We start from the raw sequence: 22500 nt of genomic DNA on the forward strand, positions 1-22500 counted from the left end.
ATCATTTTGCTTTAATTATAATAATGAATTTGTTATGAGTTCTTTGTTCATCTTTTTATAGTTCAAACAAGGTATAGATGTTCTAAGAGTTATACTGCAATTTCTTGTTGCCACTGTCTGTCAACCACAAATAATTGTGACTGTCTTGATTTTCTTTACACATCTCGATAGGCTGCCCAGTGGAGCAGAGAATACCAATTTAACACTATTTAGGATGGTATTGTGATGTCTTGAGCTTTGCGAATTGTCACTCATGAGACACCAGAGTTCAAAAAGACTCCTTGAGAACGTGAATTTCTTAAATACTATTGCTGTGTATTTCTTATTTTTCTTGATCAGTTCTGTGCAAAATGAAAAGCCCTCATGTCTTTGTAGCTTTCTAGTAGAGTTCCTGAGCAGAGGTTTTTCGAAATCCTTAGTGGCTTTGACTGAAACCGGATCTTGGGGAGCAGTATTTGGATACTGGATGAAGGGATAAGACTTTCAAATGTTAGCGGCTCTTACGAAGACTGTAAGAGCTGGTGGATTCTAAATTCCCTCTAAAGTCTGCCTAGAAGCAGTCAAAGTGTTTTTAAAAAACTAAGTATAAGATCCCAAGATGTGCAAGAATTGAACTGTTTCTTTACAATGGGAAAAGCACCAGCCAAGATTAAGAACAAAACTGATTTGAGGAACTGGTTTTGGGGAACCCAGCAGAAGGAAAGTTGGCAAATGACTTCCAGAGGACTTGTGCACAGCGCTCTTTTAAAAAATGCAAGTCTCTGACATGTCTCAATTTCTAAAATGTCCAAATGCTTCTGAAAAATCTCAGCTTTCATGACCATAACCTCGACTCGCTATGCTGCTGTAGTCGAATCACTGAAGCCAGTTGTTCTCATTCATAACAGTGAATTACCATACATTAACGATCAGTACAGTGAATGAATTACCTGCTCTCTTCAGCCCCTTAGAAGAGGCAATCCGAAATAAATAAATGGATTTTGCCTTACGCGTCTTTAAGATATAATTGGATTTCATTAGTTTGTAATGCCCTGCGGCATAGCAGGTACCTCATGGAACAGATAAGACTTAGTTCTCCATCCTTAACATCCCTGGTGATTTTACGGTTTAATTACAATGTTGAAACAAGAATGGCAACAAACATAGGTTATGAATGTAACGGGAAGGCTGGAGGTAACAGTTACAGCAATGCTATATATCCAGCACTGGCACTAAGTGGATATCGTCTATCTCGTTATTTGGGCTGAGTTTAATAAACGTGGAGATTCTTGGCCATGCATATTTAATATCATCAGACGTACCTTCATGTTAGCAATTCTGAGCATGGCTTACGAAAGGGATGGGAAGCTCTGACTTTCAGATGCTTACTGGTTTGAAGCTGTTTTAGGTTTGGTCCTCTGTAGTTTACAGACAAAAGCTTTGTTCTGCTGATTTAGTCAGTTGATGTGGGAAACCATCTGTGCCCAAAATGACTAGAATTTTTTTTTTTCTTGGAAACATCACATTTTATTGAATTTATCAGTGTAATTTATGATGCTACTATTAAAGTTAGTGAAGTGTGAAGTACATTTGAGGAAATAGAATAATTAAATATACCTTTTAAATGGGAAATGTACTTAAAATTAGTTTGTTTGATTTATATTTTACTTGATATCCAAAATTATTTACTTATTCAGATTGGACTGTTTGCGGCAGGGAGAGATTGGAAGTAGCTGAGCTGTTGTTTATATTACATATGTATCTTTTATATTCCCATCTTATGCCATGTTATCAGCTTTGTCATGTAAAGTCACACAATCTCAAAAAACATTGAAAATATTCCCCTATCCACCCTCACCATCTTCCAAAATCAGTAGACACAGTTGTCTAGAGTGAATCTGTTACTGTCTGTTGTTTATGTGCTGCTTGGATCCCTGAAATTATGATAAGCTTTAGTTGAACTCAAATCATTTAAAGTTTTCTAATGACTTTGCAGAGCACAGAGAAAATATATAGTGTGCAAATTTGCAATAAACCCATAATCAAGCACTAACTGGAAAATTCAGTCTTGGCTATCAAAATGCAGCAGTAGTTAAGATACCTTTGCAAAGACCTGCACATAGGTACATACACAGGGATCGCATTGATGGGAATGAAAGAGGGCTAAGAGAAATCAAATGGGGCTGGCCAGGAAAGCCAAAGCAGCTCAGGACAGGTATTTAATTGACCATTGGCCACTAGATGCATGCATGGCCTTGAGTGGTTAGACTACTTAGGAAAAGCTTTGGAATACTATTTGCTATATGCTTCTATATTTGTGTAAATATAATGAAATGACAGAAAAAAATAATTGTTCTCATTTTTGCATAATTGTCCCCTGATTCTTTGAAATCAGCTTTGAGACCCCACACTTCTTTTAGGGAAGTGTAGCAAACTGGAAATTATTATTGCTGGAAGAGCTGCAAAATGTGACATGAAATTAAATTTCACTGAGACTGATTTTTAGAAATTTAGCGCCTTAGGCTATAAGTTCATGTTCTGTTGTGTGTTATCAGTTCATATTCCGCTGGTCCAGCTAAGTTTTCACCAAATTAGTTTTTGGAAAGGGAATAAAGAAAAATGTTTCACTAACTGATGTTTCATCTTGAGAAACCCATGACTGAGTCTGCCAATGAAATGTGATGTCCCATGTTCTTAGCTGCAATAGTATCCCGTTTACTTTAGTTCTGGATCTTAAGTCTTGATGTGAAAACAAAGCACCTCTAAGCCAAGAACAGCAGTAATGAAATGAATTTCCTTCCAACTCACATCTGGATTTGAAGAGATGGATGTCACACTCCCTTTCTTGATGTTGTGCAGACCTCCAGTAATCAGACAGTCTCACTGTCTCACCAGTTCTTGGAACTTCTTTTTTGAACCTACTCAAAAACATTACTAAAATATCTCACTTCCCTTTCACACCTGAAGCCAAGCATCCATCAATGCTTGATGGAGTTACAGATGATTGAGTCTAGTGTGTATCTTTCTCAGTCACTGGAGGCAATTTGGTGCTGGCTTGAAGAGGAATGGGGAACAAGGGATGTTCATGGACCTGCCTGTAAGTACACCTGCTGTGGGAGGATATCTATCTGTTTGGATACCTGTCAGCCTGCTCATTGCAAAGTCTAACAGTATGTGAATCCCAGATGTTCCTGGCAGGTGCTAATGTGGCGTTGGTTATTTCTATCTTGCTAACTCTTTTCCACAGTGTTAAAATCCTAGACCATGTAATAGTTTAAATTTCTGTTCACACACTTTAATTTGGATTTTAGAGCTTCCCGTTCACTTCCAGCTTACAAGCGAGGGAGCTGAGACTGCTGAGATGAGATATGTGGTAGTTCTGGACCCCTGTCTGAGAAAGGACTGCTGCTCTGAGTAGGAGGTCAGTTTGTCAGGAGGTGAAGGACTGGGCAACTTGAGGTCTGATCACTGACCTTCCAGTGATGAGTGGAAGACAAAGCTACTGATTGCTGATGCTGGCATTTCCCCTGTTCTCCTGTGGACCAGCACAGGTGCCCTCCTCTCTTAATGAGCCACTGACAGTTGTTCCTTCACTTGGACAGCAGCATATTACTTAGTGGCTCTGCTCTTCTTTTTGCAGCAAAAAAAAAGGTATTTAAGGTGCTTAGCCTTTTCCATGGCGGTGAAAGGTCACAGAGGCTCTTGCTGTCTGAAATACAACTCCTGACTCCAGAAAGAGCTCCTCTCGCTGCTCACACAGCTGTGTACCCACTGCACTTGGCTTCTTCCAGTAGGTTCCCCTTAGTTCTGGCTTGTCCCAGGCCCATCTCTTGTATCCAATTCTCCATTCTCACTATGTAATTAGCTAGAAATGGGCTCAGTAACGGTTTTCAGCTTTCCTTTCTGGCTGGTAGAGGAGGTTAAAACTGTAGGCAGCAGAGATCCAAGCATGCAGTCCTACAAATCCCCTTGACTTACTGTGTGACATGTGCTTCCCGTGCCTGAAGCTCTCTCTGACTTTCCCAGTAGCTTTGCTAACCAATATTTATAGTTGTGTCGTTATTCTGTCCATCCCCAGCTTGCCATTCTGTGTGCCTGAGCTCCTTGAATCCTAAGGTAGAATTTATTGCTAAAGTCCCAATTTATGTTTGTGACCCTCCCTTTTTTTGGGTCCGTATCATCGGGGCATCTTTTACTAAGCACAGAGGGACAGCAGGCAGGATAGACGCAACTTGACGACACAGCATGATTTATTGCATGACACACACATGGGAGAGCAGGGATGAATGTGTTGCCTGGCTGAGCATCAGTATGCTCACCACGGCCAAAGAGACACCCCAAGGGTCCCTGCCAGCCGGGCAGGAGGGAGGGCAGGTGTTGGCCTCCATCGCCTCTGACTGACTGATCCTCAAGCTTGCTGAGCTGCCCTCTTCTGCTTTTCTGTTTTCATTCCTACCCCCCCCCCCCCCGCCATTGGCTTTATATTTTTTCATATCAGTATTTTTCTCTCTTGAGTCCTTAAGCTGCTAATGAATACCATCCCAACGGTCACATTTATGCCTGTGTTTTTACTCTTCTTATTTTGCAGAGCTTTAGCTCGCGGTGTCTCTGACATGTTGTCCGCACTAAGTTTCCCAGTAAAGTTGAGCCAGTGTCACTGCGCGGTGTCACACCAAACTAGTCCTTGGGCCACAGATGGCTGAACCCTGGCCCTGGGCTACACCTTTGTCTGAAAGAACCATCTGTGGGCAGTTGGCTGGCTAGCTGGGTCGGTCCGGGGCTGCTTCTGTGACGAGCAAAGCGCCTTTCTGTCATGTAGTTAAAATAACTCCGGTTAGCCGAGTTTCTGTTTTCAAGTGCTTGGTTCATTCTCGCAGAATAGCCCAGACTACCTGGAAATGGGGCAGTCTGAGTGCTGGTAAGTTGTTGATGTGCTCCTGGGGGAGGCTGGGCAGAGTCTGGGCAGCACGAGAGGCCACGCAAAGCTGGGTCAAGGATGGCGTTAGAAAGGCTTAAGCCCAAACGCCAGCTTTGCCTGCAGCTGGCCTGTCCAGCTGCTCAGTTTTGTTCTTTGTAAGATAGATTTACTGATACATGTTACAAAACAGTGAGGATTAATCCGATTAACGTTTCACATGATATTTTGTGAATGCGAAGAGCAGTCTATCTCCTAGATTAAACTGTTAGGAGCAACATATGAACCTGAAGTTTATCGATGGTGTTACAAATTTAGTATTAGCCTTCGTCTTGATGTTTTGCAAAGTAAAATTTATTGTATGTGGGGTTGTTTTCTTCTCACTACAGTATTTAAGAAGCACAGATCTTCCTACTGTGCCAGGCTGCAAATTGTTTATGCTGAAAAATATGCTTACAATCATGTAATGTCTTGTTTGATTAAATTTTTTAGCTTTTCCATCAGGTTAGTAGTTTTATTTTAAAATGTAAAAACCTCTCTCAGCTCAGTCTCAAAACTTTGACACTTCATTTTTTGAAAGCTGTATTTTTTGTTGTTTCAAGGTTGAACTTCTGGAGTTTCCCCTAAGAAGAAAATTTCATTTTGCAACCTGCTCCAATTTGTTGAAATATTTAAATAATGCAGACACCAGAAGTGTCCTGGCTCCCTGTGACTGATGGTGGCATCTATACAGGTAGACAGGGAGGCTCCAAGAAGGATTGCTTTTCAAGGGGCAAGGTGGGCCACTCTCAGCCTTGCTCAGCATGGAATGAAGCCAGCTGGCACTAGCAGCAGGCTCTTGTTTATAGTGTAGGATATTTTAAAGCAAAAAGAACTGATCAGGCTTTCTTGGTACCAGTGTGAAGGATGTTCACTAAACAAGTAGCTGCTCATTTCCATACAATTTTGCTCTAGGATTTAGGGAAATAGAAAGTTATTCTGTGGTTAATGTGATGTATTTTCTGGGTGCTATTCATATTCGCTGATGTGTAATTTTGCCTCTGAGTACTTTCACAAAGTTTTATTTGTTTGCAAATATTCTGGTTACTCTGTGGGTGGATTTCTTCATTGTTAAACAGCTGGTTTTAATATTTTTTAAAAAAGGAAAGAAACCTACAGTGTAATACCACTGGGCTTGAAGATTCATAAACAGCGTGGAGTGTTATCACTGTGCAATCCTAGCCAGGTATCTCATTGCTTTCTCAGGTTAGAGGATTTGGTTTTAAAATGCTCTTTTCCATCTAGAGACTCACGTGTCTTAGAAGAGTGTTTGACAGGCTCTTTTTTTTTTTTTTTTTTTTTTTTTTTCCCTTTCCTTCCTTTAAAAAAAAATTGTTTTGGTTTGGTTTAGTTTTTTGTTGTTTTGTACTTAGAAAGGGTAAAGTGACAAGGAGATGCACACTAGAGATGTCAGTTCATAGCATCCTGAACCTGGAATTGCTAATGAAGTCTCTTCTGTACCTCACAGATGATGTGCCAGTGCTTTTCAGCTTCAAGAGGATGGAAGTACAAAGCAGTCAAGGGTATCTTCCTTATCATATAAGAAGAAAGGTTAAAAACACAAAAGAATGAGACCATAATTTTGAATGGGAGCATTCTATTATTCAGAAAGTATTTTGTTTCTGTAGAGAACCGTATTATGACATTCAGATCTTATTACTCATTTTGTTACTGTTGTGCTATGCAGCTGTTCTGCATTAGGGGATTTCTTCTCCCTTTGCTTTGCAAAATAATCCCTGTTTAATATTTATTTACATTTTCAGGGTGTGGTAAGAACAGAAAAGTTATGCTTTTTCCCTTTTTTTAGCTATTTTTAGAAATACACATTTTTTCTTGCAGAGTCACTAAACAATATGATTGGATATAGGAAATTAGTATCAGAATTGGTGTGCAAAAGTAGCAGCAAGGGATTAAAACTTTATTTTCCTTCTAAGTGCTGATGTGCTATGCTTTCATAGCACTCTTTGTATGTTATTATACCATTCTGCATTTTAATTGTGGTGCTTTAGGAGCAATACGAATGTTTTTCACCACTCATTTGGAACAGTATGCAGTGTACAAATAATTCTTCCTATCTCTTCTTAACTGTTATCTTTTTTTGAGAAAGAACTTATATCTGTAAAGATGGTTAATGGGTTCTTAGATCAGTGTTATGATAGATACAGATAATGCATGATGAGAAGTGAAACCCTGTGTTCCATGTGGGGCACAGAGCTACCTCAGGATGATTTTATTCTGGCAATTGTGGCTTCCAGTTAGTAAGGACAAATTTTCTGCAGAAAGATCCCCGCCTTCCATTTTGTCTTAAGGATATCTCTTTGTTTTTTCTTAACCTGACAGCGTGGTTACCCACTGTATACTTTGGCAGAAATTTGGAGAGATACTTCTGAGGGACAGTGCAAGTCAATATAACAAATAGTCTGTGGAGATGCCTGATTTATATTCATTTAACAGTCCTCAGTGAGAACAACAAGATTTTTCTCTCTAATGCCTTTATCAGCATTTGGAGTTGTCCTGACCGTCTCCACCAACCTTGTTATTTAATACTAGATAGAAAACATGACCACAGAACAAGTCTATTAGCGGTACTGCTATATGGAAAATATTTAGTCTTGGACGCATTTTCCTTCACTTTCCCTTCAGAAGGAAAATGCAGCTCTCTCCACATCGCATCGTGAAGGAGCAAACACTGCAATGCGCGTGGTTGCACAAAGTCTGCGTGGGAGGAAGCAGGGGCTTCGACTTCTTTGTGCCTCTTTTTCATTGGAGAAAGCTTCATTTACTGTCTCGCCATTATTTTAAAATACGTGATTGTGGGTATAAAGTTCTGTAGAAGCTGGAAGCAGTAAAATAGGGTAATCAAGGTGCTGGAAGACACAGAGCTCCTGCATACGGTGCTCTCCCATATACAAACACATAGATTATCTGTCCCTAAGCCAGGGATTTGGTCACATAAGCTAAGAACCATGACCCCTACCTATGTGCTGTTTAAATAGCCAATATTTGCAGTTTAACAGGCTACTGGAATGAGGTACACTCTTACACCTGGGCTTCAAGCCTGTAAATGACACAGCCTGTGTAATCAGCAGGTTTCAAACCAGGAATTTCCATGCTATAAAACAAATGTCTAATATTTGGGAAAAAAAAAAAAAAACTAATGAGCAGGTGAGAAGTAAGGTGGAAGTACAGCACACACTTTGGCATGGACTCTTCTAAGCATTTGAAGGGGAGTTTTTTGTGTTTTTTAAAGTCTTTTTTTAATGCACATGAGTGTTTACAGGATCAAAGCCTGAAGTAGTACGGGAAGAGAAATACACAATTATCTTGAGTCCTTGTGATCTTTATTAATAGCTCTTACCCCGGTGAGTGCAGGGATTTACATAACAGAGACAAATACACAAAAGATGCTGAATAAGTGCACAGTATCCCCAGTTTCCAGCCCTCTGAGAACTCCTTCCCGAAGTAGTAGACATCAGACAAAATAAGATTTTACTGCATGCAGTGGGCCACAAAACCTGAACTGTATGTCACGATGTTAAATTTGTTTCTTTCCATCTCCTTGGCTGATAATTGGAATACTCAACCTATGACTTTTAATGAGCTGTCAGTCTCAAGGTTAATAATAGACTGAAGTTCTGTAGATGGCTTGACTTCTGTTTTGAATAAATAGTCTGCAATGGAAAAAGTAGATCAAGATCTCAGAAATCAAATTGACTCATTTTAGAAAGAAATGAGAGCAACAGAGACTGTTATTTACAATTACTGTTTTTCTTTGCACATTTTCTCTCTGTCTTCTTCGTCGTCGTCTTTTTTATTTATTTTTTTTGTTAGATATCTGCCTAAGCTGTTTATTCTAGTGATTGAAAATGTGGCTAGGAGTCTGTGGTCAATTCTGTAACTTCAACACGTTAGGTTTTTTAATTGTTCAAAAAAATTAATTAGATAATATTAAGGTGAATGACAAAAATAATTGGAAAAGTTCACAACCAGATTTGATTGCCTGTTCCAAAGTCTTACGAAATTTTAAATGATGCCAAAATTGCTTAATATTTTGGCATAAATCAAAAGCTAAAACTTGTAGAAATGTGATGTGGGGGAATGATAGGGACAGAAAAAAGTCCTTGTAGTGCTATTAGTCCACTTCTACATGAAAACAGTTAATCGTGAAGTACAGTTTAGGAAATGAGAATGCTTCAGAACAGTTTGCTATTCATGCTTTTTTCGTTTTTCAGTATATTTAACATGTGCAAGTAACTTACATTTTTGAGCTTATTAAGGATTGACTGTTAATGTTGACTACTGATAAGACTCGTAAGGCTAAATAAGATCCAGAAGGCTAGAACAAAGCTAATACTGTGCCGCTATTTAAAAATAGTCTGTTTGATGACAAAATAACAGTGATTGATGTAAGCTTGAATTAATAATGAATCATAAATTAAAAGAAGGCAATATCTATCACAGTAAGTTTGCAGAAAGTGGATCTTATGAGACTGGTTGGATGTATTTCTTAAATTAGATTTTAAGTTTGTCTGGTAAAGGTAATAATACTGCGTATCCTTCGACTTGGTAGCATGTGCCACTTCTGGCGTTTTTGTCAGAGATCAGGAGGAAAGCACGAGGCAGTTCCTGATCAGCGGGGCAAGCGGCACACAGACCAGAGGGAGAGACGCAACAGGGAGGATAACTTGCTAATACTGAACAACCTCTGCACAATACTTAATCCGAGCTTTAGAAGTTAGGACTGACCCCTCCTCCCCCTTCCCCGAATCCATACTGCCACCAGGCTGTAATTCAGAACAACTTCCTAACACTGTCACCTTTTCTGCTTTCCTCTCTTGTCCCCCTCAAGTTTGCAGGAGAAATGCAGTGATGGCTTTGCTGTTCTGGAGCCTGCCAGGTCCGGACCTGTAGCTCTGTAAATGCCAGAGGCAGCCTTTTCTTCCCTACTCCAAAAACAGTTGAGGTGATAAATCCAGGAACCAGGCAGAGTATCCTTGTAACCACATGTTTCCAAGAGAAAGCTGAAATCTTTGTTCTGTGCTCGCTGTCCGGAGAATATATCCATCTCCCCGTGCACACCTCATTCCCCTGCTCCTTGTTTCACAAGGGTCCAACTTGGCCGGGCATCTGGTCTTTGACAGCCATCCAGGATGAGAAAAAACAGATAATTGCAGGAGGCAGTTTATCCCAGTTCCCTTACACAGCTGTCACAGGATGGAAAAATTGTGTTTTGGAAAGGTGTCTCTCTTTCCACAGAGGACAGGTTTAAACTAGATTTAAAGAGGTTTGAAATACCTAATATTAAATAGCTAAAGTTAAGTGAAGTGAACCCCAGCTACAGCAAGTGTGTGTGTGGGAGGCAATCTGTCTCGCTCATGCTTTATCATAGTTAAAGCCCAGGGAGTATTTTCCCTTGCTTCACTCCACAGCATCTCCTGGATTTGGGAATTAAAGAAATTTCTCCTTCTAGTATATTCAGAACTTCTGTCTGCAGGATGTTGCCTGGGCTGGTTCCTACATTTTTAAACAACTGCTCTAAATCGCTTCCTCTGCCCTCACTGGTAGAAATAGGTTTGCCATTCCAAGTGCAAGACAAAATTTACTTGCAATAGCTCTTGGCTCTCTGGATGACTGTGAGAACAACATTATCTGAAAAGAATCTACGTTGCCTGAATCCTTAGATGCCTGAGCAATTCCTGGAGAATATTACTCAACAGAGACTTCTGAGGAAAACATAGAAGATGGTTTGGCTAGTCCTGAAGTTGTTTGTTGCTTCCAAGTAGTGTCTAAAATTCAGACAGGTAACAGGATTTAGGATTAACTGTTGGGACCCTGAAGATATGACAAAGAAAACTGTTTTTATTCTAATCACAGTTAGGCACCTGGCTGCTTCAAATGCCAAGCTGCAGACACAGCATTGCTCTAGTGGAACTGCTTGCATCGGTTAAAGCTCTGCATACACTCGTGTGTTTGTATCATCAGAAACATGATGAGTGCGATGATACAAATGAAGAAGTAACTAAGAAGCCTTTGAAAGAGACCTGTACTTGCAAGTTATAATTTTCTTTCTGTTGTGATCCCCAAGCAATTTATTCTGAAGTCATTATGTAAAGAAACTGCAGGCTTTCCATTAGGAAAGCAGCTGTGAGGAGCATTCATTAGGCTTCCAGCAGAAGTATGACAACTAGGGTATTTGCCTGCTCTCCTCCCTCGCTCCCACAGAGAGCAGGAGGCATCATGTGTGTGGCTGGTTCCTACCTTCCAGAACTTCAAAGAAGATTCTTTGAAAATCTTTTAGGCAAGTCTTTTTTAGAGAACTAAATATGCAGATAAAAGTTATCTGCATACACTGTAATGCATAGGATACAGGGCTATTTTAAATATTTTATCAACAGAAAAGCCCCTGGAAGTAACAGCTGAGATGCTAACACAGGTAGAGTGGTGGCAAGCAAGCTGCGAAAGTACTGGCCATTCTCATCGGCAGTGTTGAGCCATGCTGGATTGATAAACTACCTCTAACTTGTAAGGCTTTAGGTAATTTTCAGCTGCTAACCTTTCATAGCAATCTCCATGGTCTGTCTGAATGGGGCGTTTTATACTCTACAAGCAGGCACAGGGCAGCGAGATTTTAGTTCCTCTGTGTCCTCTGGTCCTCTGCTCTCTGCAGGTCTAACATGAGCTGGGTTTTTTGAATCAGCGAGGAGCCGCAAATCAGAACTGCAGTTGTGGGGTAGCAAATGATCTCTGCTTGTGCGTCACAGGAAGAGCAGATAGGACTAAGGGTTTCACAGGGTCCCAAAGGCAAGTTCATGGCAGGACTGGAGCCTCAGTGCCCCCGGTTATGAGGAAAGTCTGCATTAGCATGTGTTGAATTTCCAGACCTCATTGCTAAATGCCTTCAGTGAGCGCTGAGCTAACTTTGAGCCCTTCGTATTCACCAGGGGCTCGTAGCGTATGGACGTACGGCTCCTGCAGATCAGCTGATGCGCTGTATCTTGTTACCCGTGTAATTGTTCTGTCCATGTGAGTCTGTAATTACTTGCTGTTTGTATGTTACATGAATACAAATAATGAACAAATAGTGTGCAGGTGAGGGTTCTTAAATGTTTTTTAAAAACTGTGTTTAGTCAGTCCTTGATGCCTGGTAGTCAGGCAGGGCCAAGCGGCAGTCAGGTAGCGAGGTGGCAAATTATGCTGCCCTAGAGCCATGTAGACTTCTGTGAAAATGTCCTACTTATGCAAATGGATCATAAAAAAGGACAGAGTCTGGCCTGCGGCACCTTTAATAGCCTTCTTAGACTTTCCTAGGCAAGAGTTGTGTCCTGCGTTATGCTTTTGATAGATGGAAAGTTACTGCTAATGCATTTTTAACTCTTGAGTATTGTAGTGAAAATGTCACTGACTGAAATGCATCCTCTCTTCCACATGTTAGCTCCCTTAACATGTCAAATGCCGCAAAGTAGATAAAAGGGGTGTCTGCACTGAGATGAATCTACTTGTATCAATCTGTTTATAGACTTAGTTTTCCTAGTCCCCAGCATTTCTAATATCAAGTGATCCATCAGCATTCAGATCCACGGCTGTGCCGGAGCTCTGTTTGGCTCTTGGGGGGGCAGAAGGTGACAAAGATTAAAGTTTCAAAGCAACCTGTTATTCTTCTCATGTGACTTCAAGCTGTAGTAGTGCTTTGGCTGCTAAGACTCCTCCAAATTACACACAGCTGCAGTGAACCAGTCTGGTCTTGGAGGTGGCTAGGCAATAGCACAGCGGGGCTCATACCCAGCCACAGCCTTGGGAGACAGACCTCTGCTGCCTCGGGATTGCTCAGTGTGTCCTGTGGTGGTGTCCAAGGTGCATCAGAGAGACGCAGCCGTGACACCAAACAGCCCTCGCGGATTCTGAAAGTCAGAACCTCATCCCTGAAGCGTAACTTGGTCTTGGAAAACCCATGGAGTGAGAGATCAGGTTGTAAGTCACAATAGGAAGTTGTCCATGGTATGGCAAGTACCTGTGCAGTAGCGTGCGTGTCCACTGCGTAGCATAGAGTGGCAGGTACCTGGGAAATCCTGGGAGGGGATATTCTTTACGTGGTTGTGCACAGCACCTGGTGTGTATGTGTAAGATGGGATTTGCTATTACTCAGGAGCTGGAGGAGGTTTCTCAGGCCACAGGCACAGAGAAAGGGAGTAGACCACAGCTACTTCAGAAATTACTGTAGCAGTGGAAGATGTTTCCTCCTGCCCCCTGTGCTAAGAGCAGCGTGATCCAGGGAACAGGTAGCCACAGCAGTGTGACATTGAATGACTCTGTTTCGACAGCCCTCTGGGCAAGCGTTCGCACGGCGGAGGGTTCGCACCGCCGCGCAGCTCTCTGCGCCCTCGGTGGCTGCTCCCCGTTGGACTTGTGCTGGTGCACATGTGCTTCTCTGATTTGCACTCGTACATTTTCCTCTGTTCTGTATGTTCTGCTCAGTGTGCCTGACTTTATAAAAACGTAGGCCTTGTTATTCAGAGCAATCAAATATGTTTCTAAATGCTTTATCTATTAAAGATCTCCATGGGGATTATTTAAAAACCTGCCTGTCAAAGCCCTGGTTCTCTCCTTTCTTGGGCAAATGTTACAGTTGATTTTTGTGCATACCTGTGATCTGGCATTTTTATGCAGTTGCCCTTTTTCAGCATAGGCTGTCGCTAATGTATAACTTAGGAAAATGTTTCACTTACGAAAATAAGGCCTTTACATCCCTGGTTTAGGATTGGCATTATTCTGCAGATGCTACTGGATTTGCAGTGCAGCCTGCAGCTAAATGAAAGCTACCTGCTTTTCATTTAGTTGGAGCAGAGACTTTTTGATCTACTGGGTTGTCTTGTCACGCTGGGACCTTGTGGGGGGCAACTGTAGGGAAGGGAGAAGGCTAGTGTGCAAATGGTCTAGTGGACCTCAGCATTCACTGAAGCATTTTCTTGATTCAGAGCCCTCAAATCTCAGAGTATGAGACTTGTTTGCTATTTACTATTACTCTGTTGTTTCTAGGAAATTTTCAAGAATTCACAAGTGCTACAATAAATAGCTTCTCAGAACAGCCATCACTGAAGGACATGTCCTATTATTAAAATGCTATATTTTGTGCTGTTATAATAGGGTTCAGCTCTAAGGATATTTTCTCGGTAGCCCCATGTTGTTTGAGTAATTCACCTGTGAAGTATATTCTGGCCTAAACTCAACTTTAATACCAGTGGACTTATGAACCTTTCAAAAAAACACATCTCAAGATGTCACTGTTTTAGTTTTATATGCCTTTCTAGTTATGTGTTTCAAGTATCTTCCTTCTGCTTTTCTACTATCATTTGTTTAAGGCATATTATATGGAATGACGTAACATGTTTCTGGCATTATTAGGAACTGTGAATAGCTTAACTTTGGTACTGATTTGCTTTGTTGTATTCTTAAAGGAAGTCCATATGGATGGCATTTACATTGCAAATACTGCATTTTTAGCTGTCTGCAGCCAGTTTTGCTGAGTTAGATTATGACAGATTTTTAGCAGTTTCCTTACGAGATGATGTTTATATGTTTGTGCTGTATATCTGTTTTGAGCATGTGTTTTTATTTATCTCCTTCTCTGTTCCTCTCCCTTGCTTGCCTGCCATGTGTTTTTTGAGCACAGACTGTTTCATATTCTATGTTTGTGCAAGACCTAGCACCTTGCCTCTAGTTTTGCTTTCGGGCCCTGAAGGCATCGGTATTGTCTAGTACAGATGGAAAAAAAAAAAAAGAAAAGAAAAGAAAAGAAAACTGATAGTGAACCATCTTGTCTCGCTTTGAACTAAGGGAAAGATTGAATTCAGACCGCAGCATCCCCTGGACTCTGTTGCTTTGACCCTATTAACCAACTCTGACAGGGAGGTGGTCTCAAGTGGTCAGAAGAAAAGGGATATATTAAGTTCTTAGAAGTCTGCTGATAATTGAATAGAGATATTTGGATGTAGGAGACGGGCTCTTGCTGCCTTCCCTCCCTCCTTGGAGCATGGGTTTACACCCGGCTAGACTGTGGCCTCCTTGTGAATGGGGACTTGGGTTGGAGGACTTGAGTTGGAGCTTAAGCTGAACTGGGAGAATGCAGGGATTGCTATATCAGTCTTTATCCATAGGGAAATACTGTGAAGTTGTGTAGGCAACTTAATCTAATCTAAACGGTGAGCATGGTTCAAAATGTATTTTCTAGTGAACCTACTTCTTCTGCTCCTAGAAGCAGCAGAGGAAATTGCTTGACCAGCTAATGGGATTAGTCAGCCACGTTCAAAGGGTTGCAGTCCACTAAGGAGTAGCTAATCGAGTAAGGTGGTTATTTATAATATTCCTTGCTTTAATTTTTATGTTTTATTAAGTATGAAAGGCTGAGTGACTGCTTGGGAGGGAGCTGGAAGGCCTCTGCAGGGAGAGGGGCTGTTCAGCGTATAATAAACCAGTAAGACGGTAAAAAGAGGCAGAGAGGAAATGTTTTGAGAGTTTCTATCACATTGAGAGTGCTTATGTATGTAAACATATTACTCTGCTAAACAATATTGTCTTTCTGTGATGGTGTTATCAAAGGAGGAGGCAATTGCAACTTAGGAGGCTGGGGAAAATCTTCTTCGAAATATTGCTCATTCTTAGAATTCTCAAAATACACCTGTTTTTCTCCTGTTTACAACTGCTGTGGTTCTTGGGAGAAGATGCCAGGTGCAAGGATTGCAAACTGTTTCATCCATCCTTCATGCGCTCCCGTGGCATTAGCAACAGCAGGCTAATCTGCCCACCCTGTCTGCCCCGGCACCTGGCGCTCTGAACGAAATGGAGCTGCAAGCCCATCTCTGGCATTTGTGGAGCACCAGATGCGTCAGCCCACAGTGCAGGTAACGATGTGAATATTTCTCTGCTGGGCATGGAGTGAGGGTGCCGTGCTGCATAGGTTGTGTGGGGCAGGCTGAAAATGACTTTGGCCGTGACACAGCCAGACTGTGCGAGAGTCACCAGTATCATGTTGATAACAAGTCCTGAACTGTCAAGCCTCCAATTTGAATTATTTTAAGTCCTTTTGTAGTGTAGCAAGCTGTAAGTTAGCACCTCTTTGGACAGGGCCAGCTGTGAGTGGAAAAGTGAGAAGAAAAACTCCGACAGAAAACATTTCTTCCTCCTAACAGAGGCCCATAAAAGGGAATCGACCTTTCCTGTGTGTGCAGCGGCGATGGCCAGAGCCGTGGGGCGTCGTGGAAAGCTTGCAAGGCAAGAAGGCGTCCTGCAGCTAGCTGCCTCTGTTTCTTCCCAAAGCTTTCCAGGGGGAAAACAGCAGTGATTAACACCCTGTGTGCACAGGGGCACTTCCAGCTCAGCCCTGAGCGGAGATTGCTCCCAGCGACAGCGAGGGCAAAAAATGTGCTCTGATGCCATCTCCGATGGATATTAGCCAAATAAGAATCATAACAGGCATGCTGCAAGCCTTAGGAAAAAAATTAGATTTGAACATGGCCTGTAAGAGAACGTTAGCCGTAGAGGCAGAAGAAATCACCCTGATAATGAACATGTAGAAGTTTTCAAAGGTAGTGGGGAATTAACCCCATTAACCTGAGGGGGGGAAAAAGCACTTATGTCAATAAATATTTACTCTCCCTCTGCTTTTTTTCTAAATGTTCTCTTACTTGCACAGCCAGCTGAGAGCTTTTCTGTAGGGATTTTGTAAAAGTAATATTAATATTAATATTAACTTCGTGTCTTTGTTGCTTTATTTTATTTCTTTGAAACAAGCAGTAAATTTACCATTGCAAAATTGAGATTTTTTTTTTTCAGTTGTAAACTTTATCTCAGCTCATTTGTCATGAAAATTTGCCCCTTAGGACTAGTTTGAACAGTATCCCAGGTGTTTAATGTTGTTCACCTAATGAAGGCACAACTCATGAAAACAACTATTGAACTGTGGTACACTTCATGAATACTGAGGAGGCATTCAAATTTAAAATGCATGTACTAGTAACTGGGTCTATAAACTGCTGCTCCCGAAGCCTCGATGCTCTATGAATATTTCTCCATATGAACATTTTTCACTTGCATCCTTTTCTGTTCTCCAAGACAATTCGAATGTCTCCACTCAGCTTCATCAAGCTAGAGAGAGTACAGTTATAATCAATTTGGCCATGGAGAGCTTGGCAGATTTTTGGGGAAGTGCCGTAGTTCATACATGCTTTACTAGTCACATTTCTGTCCTCTTAAATCCGGGAAGGTGGATCATAGTAGGGCAGAAGTAATGCAGTAGAGGAGGTAACAAGGAGAGGGAGAAGGCTTTTCTCCTCAGGTGGTTGGGGCCCACCAGCAAAGGCAGAGCGGCCAGGAAGCGAGAGTGCCTGCTGCACGTACGCAGAAGCTGTCTTGGGGTGAAGCTGGCATCTTGAGATGACGTCTTGAATGAGATGTCACCCTTAGCACAGGAGAGCCACAGCTCAGTCAGTCGCGGCCTAAAGAACAGAGGCTGTAGTCTAGGTTATTGAAATAAAAGAGATGAGGTAGTCCACCACTCTGATGACAAACCTCTCCAGTTTTTTCCTAAAGCCTCATTTTGCAGCATCTGCCCCACAGGCAGGGGTTTTTTCTTCTCTTTGCTGAGCTGATGTGGTTTAGCTCTGCTAAAAGCGTGCATCAGCACTGGCCAGAAACAACTCATCGTGCTTGACGGACTATGCGATTTGGATTACGGAAATCCAACAGCATTCTCTTTTCTTGCTAGTTGAAATCTAAAACTGAAGTTTGCAGCTTGCCAGCGTAGTGGGAAGGACTGATGTTCTCATTTAACTGTCAGAATTGTTAAAGTTGGGCAGATTTACAAATTCAGGCTGGCCAGAGATAAGAGTTCTGTTCTGAGTAAAAAGTTTGAGGTACCCGTGTTTGTTGTTACTGGAATGGATGGATGTTGCTTTTCTCATTAAAAATCACTATGAGCGTGCCAGGTCCACCTGCAGTAACCCAGCACAGGCCCTTTAGGGATACTCGTAATGCAGGAGGAGATCTCCCTGCAGAATTACCATGTTCCTGGTGAATGCTGTTATCCCTGTACTGTTGCCTGATCTAAGAGAACTAAGACTCTGGAGGATATTTTTAATTATCTTTTTTTTTTTTTTTTTTTTTCATTGGGAATTCTTTTGTAACTCTGAGAAATCTTCTTTGGTGAAGCAATATTTCCCTGTGAACGAGCACTATCTGGGAAAGAGAAGTAAAGAAAAAAAAAGTCAGGTAGCTCTACTTTTAAACTTTCTCTGTATCCCAAAATAGCTCCAGTCCTCATTCTGTTCTGAGATCTACACTGCACATCTCTGCTCTCATACGCTGCTCTCTCTCTGCCTGGCCTGTATTTTTAGTGAAATAAGTGGGAGTTTAGAGTATATGGGACTACAGAGTCCCTCGATCTTCCTTGCAGATCTGACACTAGAATTTTGCCCATTATGTGTGAAATGGGCATGCTTGTGCAATATTAAAAATTGCTGTGAAAAATCATACTCTTGATCTAGTCTGGTATTTTGCATTTAGTCCTCTCTATTGCCACTTGAAGTACTAAGAGTAAGTCCTGAATCTCTTTTGTCTGTTTGTTTTTAATTCTGAGGCCCACCACGCTGTGTCACCCCTGTCAAGACTGAGATACAAGCAGATTTTTAGTTAGGGAACCTAAACTATCAAATTTGAGATCCCCTGGGCAGCTGCAAGGATTCGTGCCATGTCTGTTATAGTGGTGAAATGCAAAATGAAGAGTTGGTAAAGAAGTCTTACTTGGAGATCTGAATTTCTTAGGTGTTGTGGTTTAGAGCCAGACACTTAACAACATTTTAATGCAGTTTTTGCGTCTGAATTAATATAATAAATGTCAATGTTGAATAGAATAAGGTCACATTTTACTACTTTGACCAGAAGTGTAATCTTCCAAGATTCAGTTTTATTACTATTATAACAGTCATGCTGGATAAGGTCACCAATATTTCTTTCAATATGAAGCAATATATAAAAGCCTAGTTTATACCAACTTTATCCTCTGCGATGTGGATTTGTGCTGTGAGATATATTGACAAAGATCTACCTTAGACGTATTTGCAAGTAACACCAGAGATAGAGTTTTGCATTATTTTGCAGTAATAGTGTGTTGGTAAGCTTATGCTCATTAGGGACTTAGTCACTGCAAAGAAGTGAACCTTTGAGGTTTGTACTCTCCTGCTTCAAAAGAAAAAGGGTATTTTTTTCAGCAGTATAGATATTTAGCGTGAAAGACACAGCTATACACTGCACAGCATGGTGAAAATGATCTAGCTTTTGCATACGTATACTTTGCTCAAACAACAACAGTCACCAACAGAGCTAGATTTCAAAGGTAACTACATCAAGAGTACATATCAAAATGTATATGCACCCTGTCTGCTTATAAAGAGATCGACTGCACCTATCTTTAAAGTTGAAGTAATTGGACCCATACCTGGATATTTACATTGCCTGACATGGTGCTACAATTGCTTTTTTTATGGCTTCCAGGCTGCATTTGTAAAAGAAGCAGTAGATACCCTTCATTTTCATTTAGAGTGAGGGGCTGTGTTCTGAATAAGGCCATCTCTGTTGCCCTCTGTTGAAACTCTAGCATTAATGATTTTCTTCTGTTTGGGATTCCTCCTGGTTTGTTTTTTAATGAATTCTTCATGAATTTTTATTATGTGACGATGAAATGCTGCTCAACTTATTATCTTGTATACCCTACTTCCTTAGAGAAAAAACACATCACCAGTTTTTGTGCAAATTGAGAGTGAAAAAATGAAGGGGTTAAAAGGTTCTGTAACATCCAGTGCTGTACTAAATTATGCAAGGCAAATATATTAAATAATAATCTATTCTTTATTGCACTCTGCCTGTTTGGGGATTATATGAAGCGGGATTGATGGAGTTTGAGGTCCTTTCTTCTTTACTTTTTTAGCTAATAGAAAGCTAAAAAAAAAAAAAAAAAAAAAAAAAAGAAAACTTGGTATGTTTCTATTGGAAAACTTTTTTGCTTCTTTTTTTTATCTCAAGGGTTAGCATTTCAGAATCACAAAAATATTTCTTAAAGCTGAAGTCCTAGTGTTGTTTCTGTTTTAGAAGTACATGCAAACCGGACGATACCAATCTACTACCGCTGTTGCAGGCAGGCAGGTTCTCCACTAGCTGTGGTGGGAGATGTCCGTGCCCTGTGCCAAGGCGTCTGGGGTCCAAATCTTGCTTGAAAGCTATAAAGAGGTTTGTTCTGGGTGGGCATCTGTTTCTGTAGTTAAGGATGTGTAATGAAATACATTAGATTTTTCTGCTGCATTTGCCTGACAGCAGGAATCCAGCTGAGAGATGGCCCCTGTGCATTGGGAGGATGCGTTTTTGCGCTGGTAAGGCGTAACTTTGTGGGGGCATGTGCAGCGATGTAGCCGTCATGCAGGAGGTGAAGACTGACGCCCCTCCTGGCCATTTCCTCTTGCGCGCAGCTGAGGTTGGCCAAGGGCAAGTGGGAGCAGGTGGCCTCCTTCACCACCACCCCTTCTTCCTCTTCCTCCTCTTCCACACACAGGGCAAGTGATCTGCCACCTGTGCAGCTGGGCTGTAGGGAAACGGGGCTGGAGCCACCCTGTCTGCCCAGTCCAGCCTCTTGTCCCTCCATGTTAAACTATTTTGTAAAACACTTGGAGATCCTTCAACTTGAGGACACCGATTCAAGGTGAACCCAATTTCCAGACATCTGCTTCTCTAGTGTTTTACTTGCCACTGTGTATGTGCAGATGTATTTGTTTGCATTGTGCTCACTGTTATGGGAACGTTTTGTTCTCAGATATATTCAATACAATGTTTAATGAACTTAGCCTTCACCTACTGGGACTCATGTGTCTGAAAAGTCTTCAAAGTGTGAAAGCCAGGGAGGTAGGTATGTATGCACAGGTATGTAGGCAAAGCCTCCAAGTAAGAGTCCTCTGTTACTGGTGAGGTTTTTGGTAGATCTGTGGTAATCATAGGATCTTCACCCTCTGAAGCCTGCTTGTTGTGATACTGTATGAGTTAAGGCAGGGAAATAATTAACAAATTATATTTCTAATACTCACTACTCCAGTAAAGTCTGCTCTGCTTTGTTAAAACTTGTTTACTTTTGTCCTGTAGGCTGTCCTAGAGTACACTTCTGAGACTGCAGATATTTTGATATCAGAGTGCCAAACAAGGAAATACACTTTTGAGTTTCTGTGCACGTGCACATATATATATCTATAGCTTACACATGTTTAAAGGAAATCAATTGGCAATTGACTATTGCAGAGTAGTTGGAGATAGCATCTGGAAGTGTGAATTTTCCAAGTCTTTTGAATTCTCCTGTACTTGTTGAGGTCAAAATTACTGGACGGGAGGAGAAAGCTCTTCCTTGCAGAATGTTGTTATTTCAGGATTTCTGTAACTATAGACATAAATACAGAATGTGTAATCAAAAAGAGGGGAAGAATTATTGAATGTTTCCGTGTCTGAGGTCTGTGAAAGATGGAGCTGCTGAGAAGGCACTATGTATCTGGCCGCATGGCTTCAGCTGTAGTAGCTCGGGCCTGTTGGAGTTCAAACCTGTTGACCTTTAAAGTATACCGGCAAGTTCATCCCTTCCTCGGGGCTTTGGGAAGGAGGCATGGTTAGCTGGTGGCTTTTCTTTTAGACATTTTCTTCCTGGTCATTGCTGACTAGAAGCTTCAAGTGGAAATGTCAAAGATTCTCAAGGGCAAAGCCACTCTTCTGAACAAACTGAAAGGAGGTTTAATCATGTACAAAGACACAAGTTTGACTGTTCTTTCTCAGCAAAAGAAAGTGCTGCTGCTTATTTTATTCAAACATTGGCTTCTTATTCCTCTCACTGGAAGATACTAAATTATTCTAAGAAAGAAGTGTTTCATGCATTTTGTAATAATTCAGGTCATAGAGGTTGCCAGTAAGTCTAGTGTTTTACTTTTAAATTTAGGACCCTAGGTGTCTTAGCTGCTGCCACTGGAGGCTTAGGTGTCAGAGTTGTGCTGCATGTGTGGTGTCAGCTCTCCGTCTGTGAGCGCAGGCTGGAGCTGTGCTTTCCTTGCTTTTAATTGGTATTAAAGGAGACAGCAGCAACCTCGCAGCTGGCACCTCATTTCATCAAAGCAGTGATAAACTTTATATTCCAAAAACTTCTCTCACTTCAAAATCCTTTAGGTTTGGTGACAAATGTTGGGGTATATTTGCATACAAATCACTTTCTTCCAGGAAAAAAACCAACTTTTTTATGCTTTCTAAACATAGTTTGTGTGAAAGTTTTATGAGCCAGGCCTCTGTTTTTGTACGCGGACTGATGAGCTGCTTCTGGAACAGAAGAGATTGAAGCCACGTTAAATTGCTTTTTGGTTCCTCTTTTGAGAATATCCCGAGTGTGATTTGCTACAGAATAAGTTCACTTTCCTCCTATAATTCTCTAGTTTCTCTTCTCCATTGTTAATTTTGCCTACCCTGCACTTACGAAAGGGTAGTAGAAGTGCCTTTGGGTCTGGTGT

The 22500-nt window shown here is 41.3% G+C and overlaps 1 protein-coding gene across 3 annotated transcripts in view; it reads left to right on the forward strand.

The window, feature by feature from the left end:
- FHIT (fragile histidine triad diadenosine triphosphatase) overlaps nt 1-22500 on the forward strand; it is a 592682-nt gene that overhangs the window by 412326 nt on the left and 157856 nt on the right. The window contains exons 1-2 of one of the 3 annotated variants that reach the window (XM_062585618.1): nt 6099-6139; nt 6402-6456. The exons of the other annotated variants lie outside the window; for them this stretch is intronic. Of the exons in view, the coding sequence (XP_062441602.1) occupies nt 6402-6456 (55 nt within the window). The 5' untranslated portion in view covers nt 6099-6139. Of the gene's footprint in view, nt 1-6098; nt 6140-6401; nt 6457-22500 lie in introns of those variants that run through there. 3 annotated transcript variants of the gene reach the window in all.

Source organism: Rhea pennata, chromosome 12, assembly GCF_028389875.1.
Source record: "Rhea pennata isolate bPtePen1 chromosome 12, bPtePen1.pri, whole genome shotgun sequence".
Classification (NCBI taxonomy): Eukaryota; Metazoa; Chordata; class Aves; order Rheiformes; family Rheidae; genus Rhea; species Rhea pennata.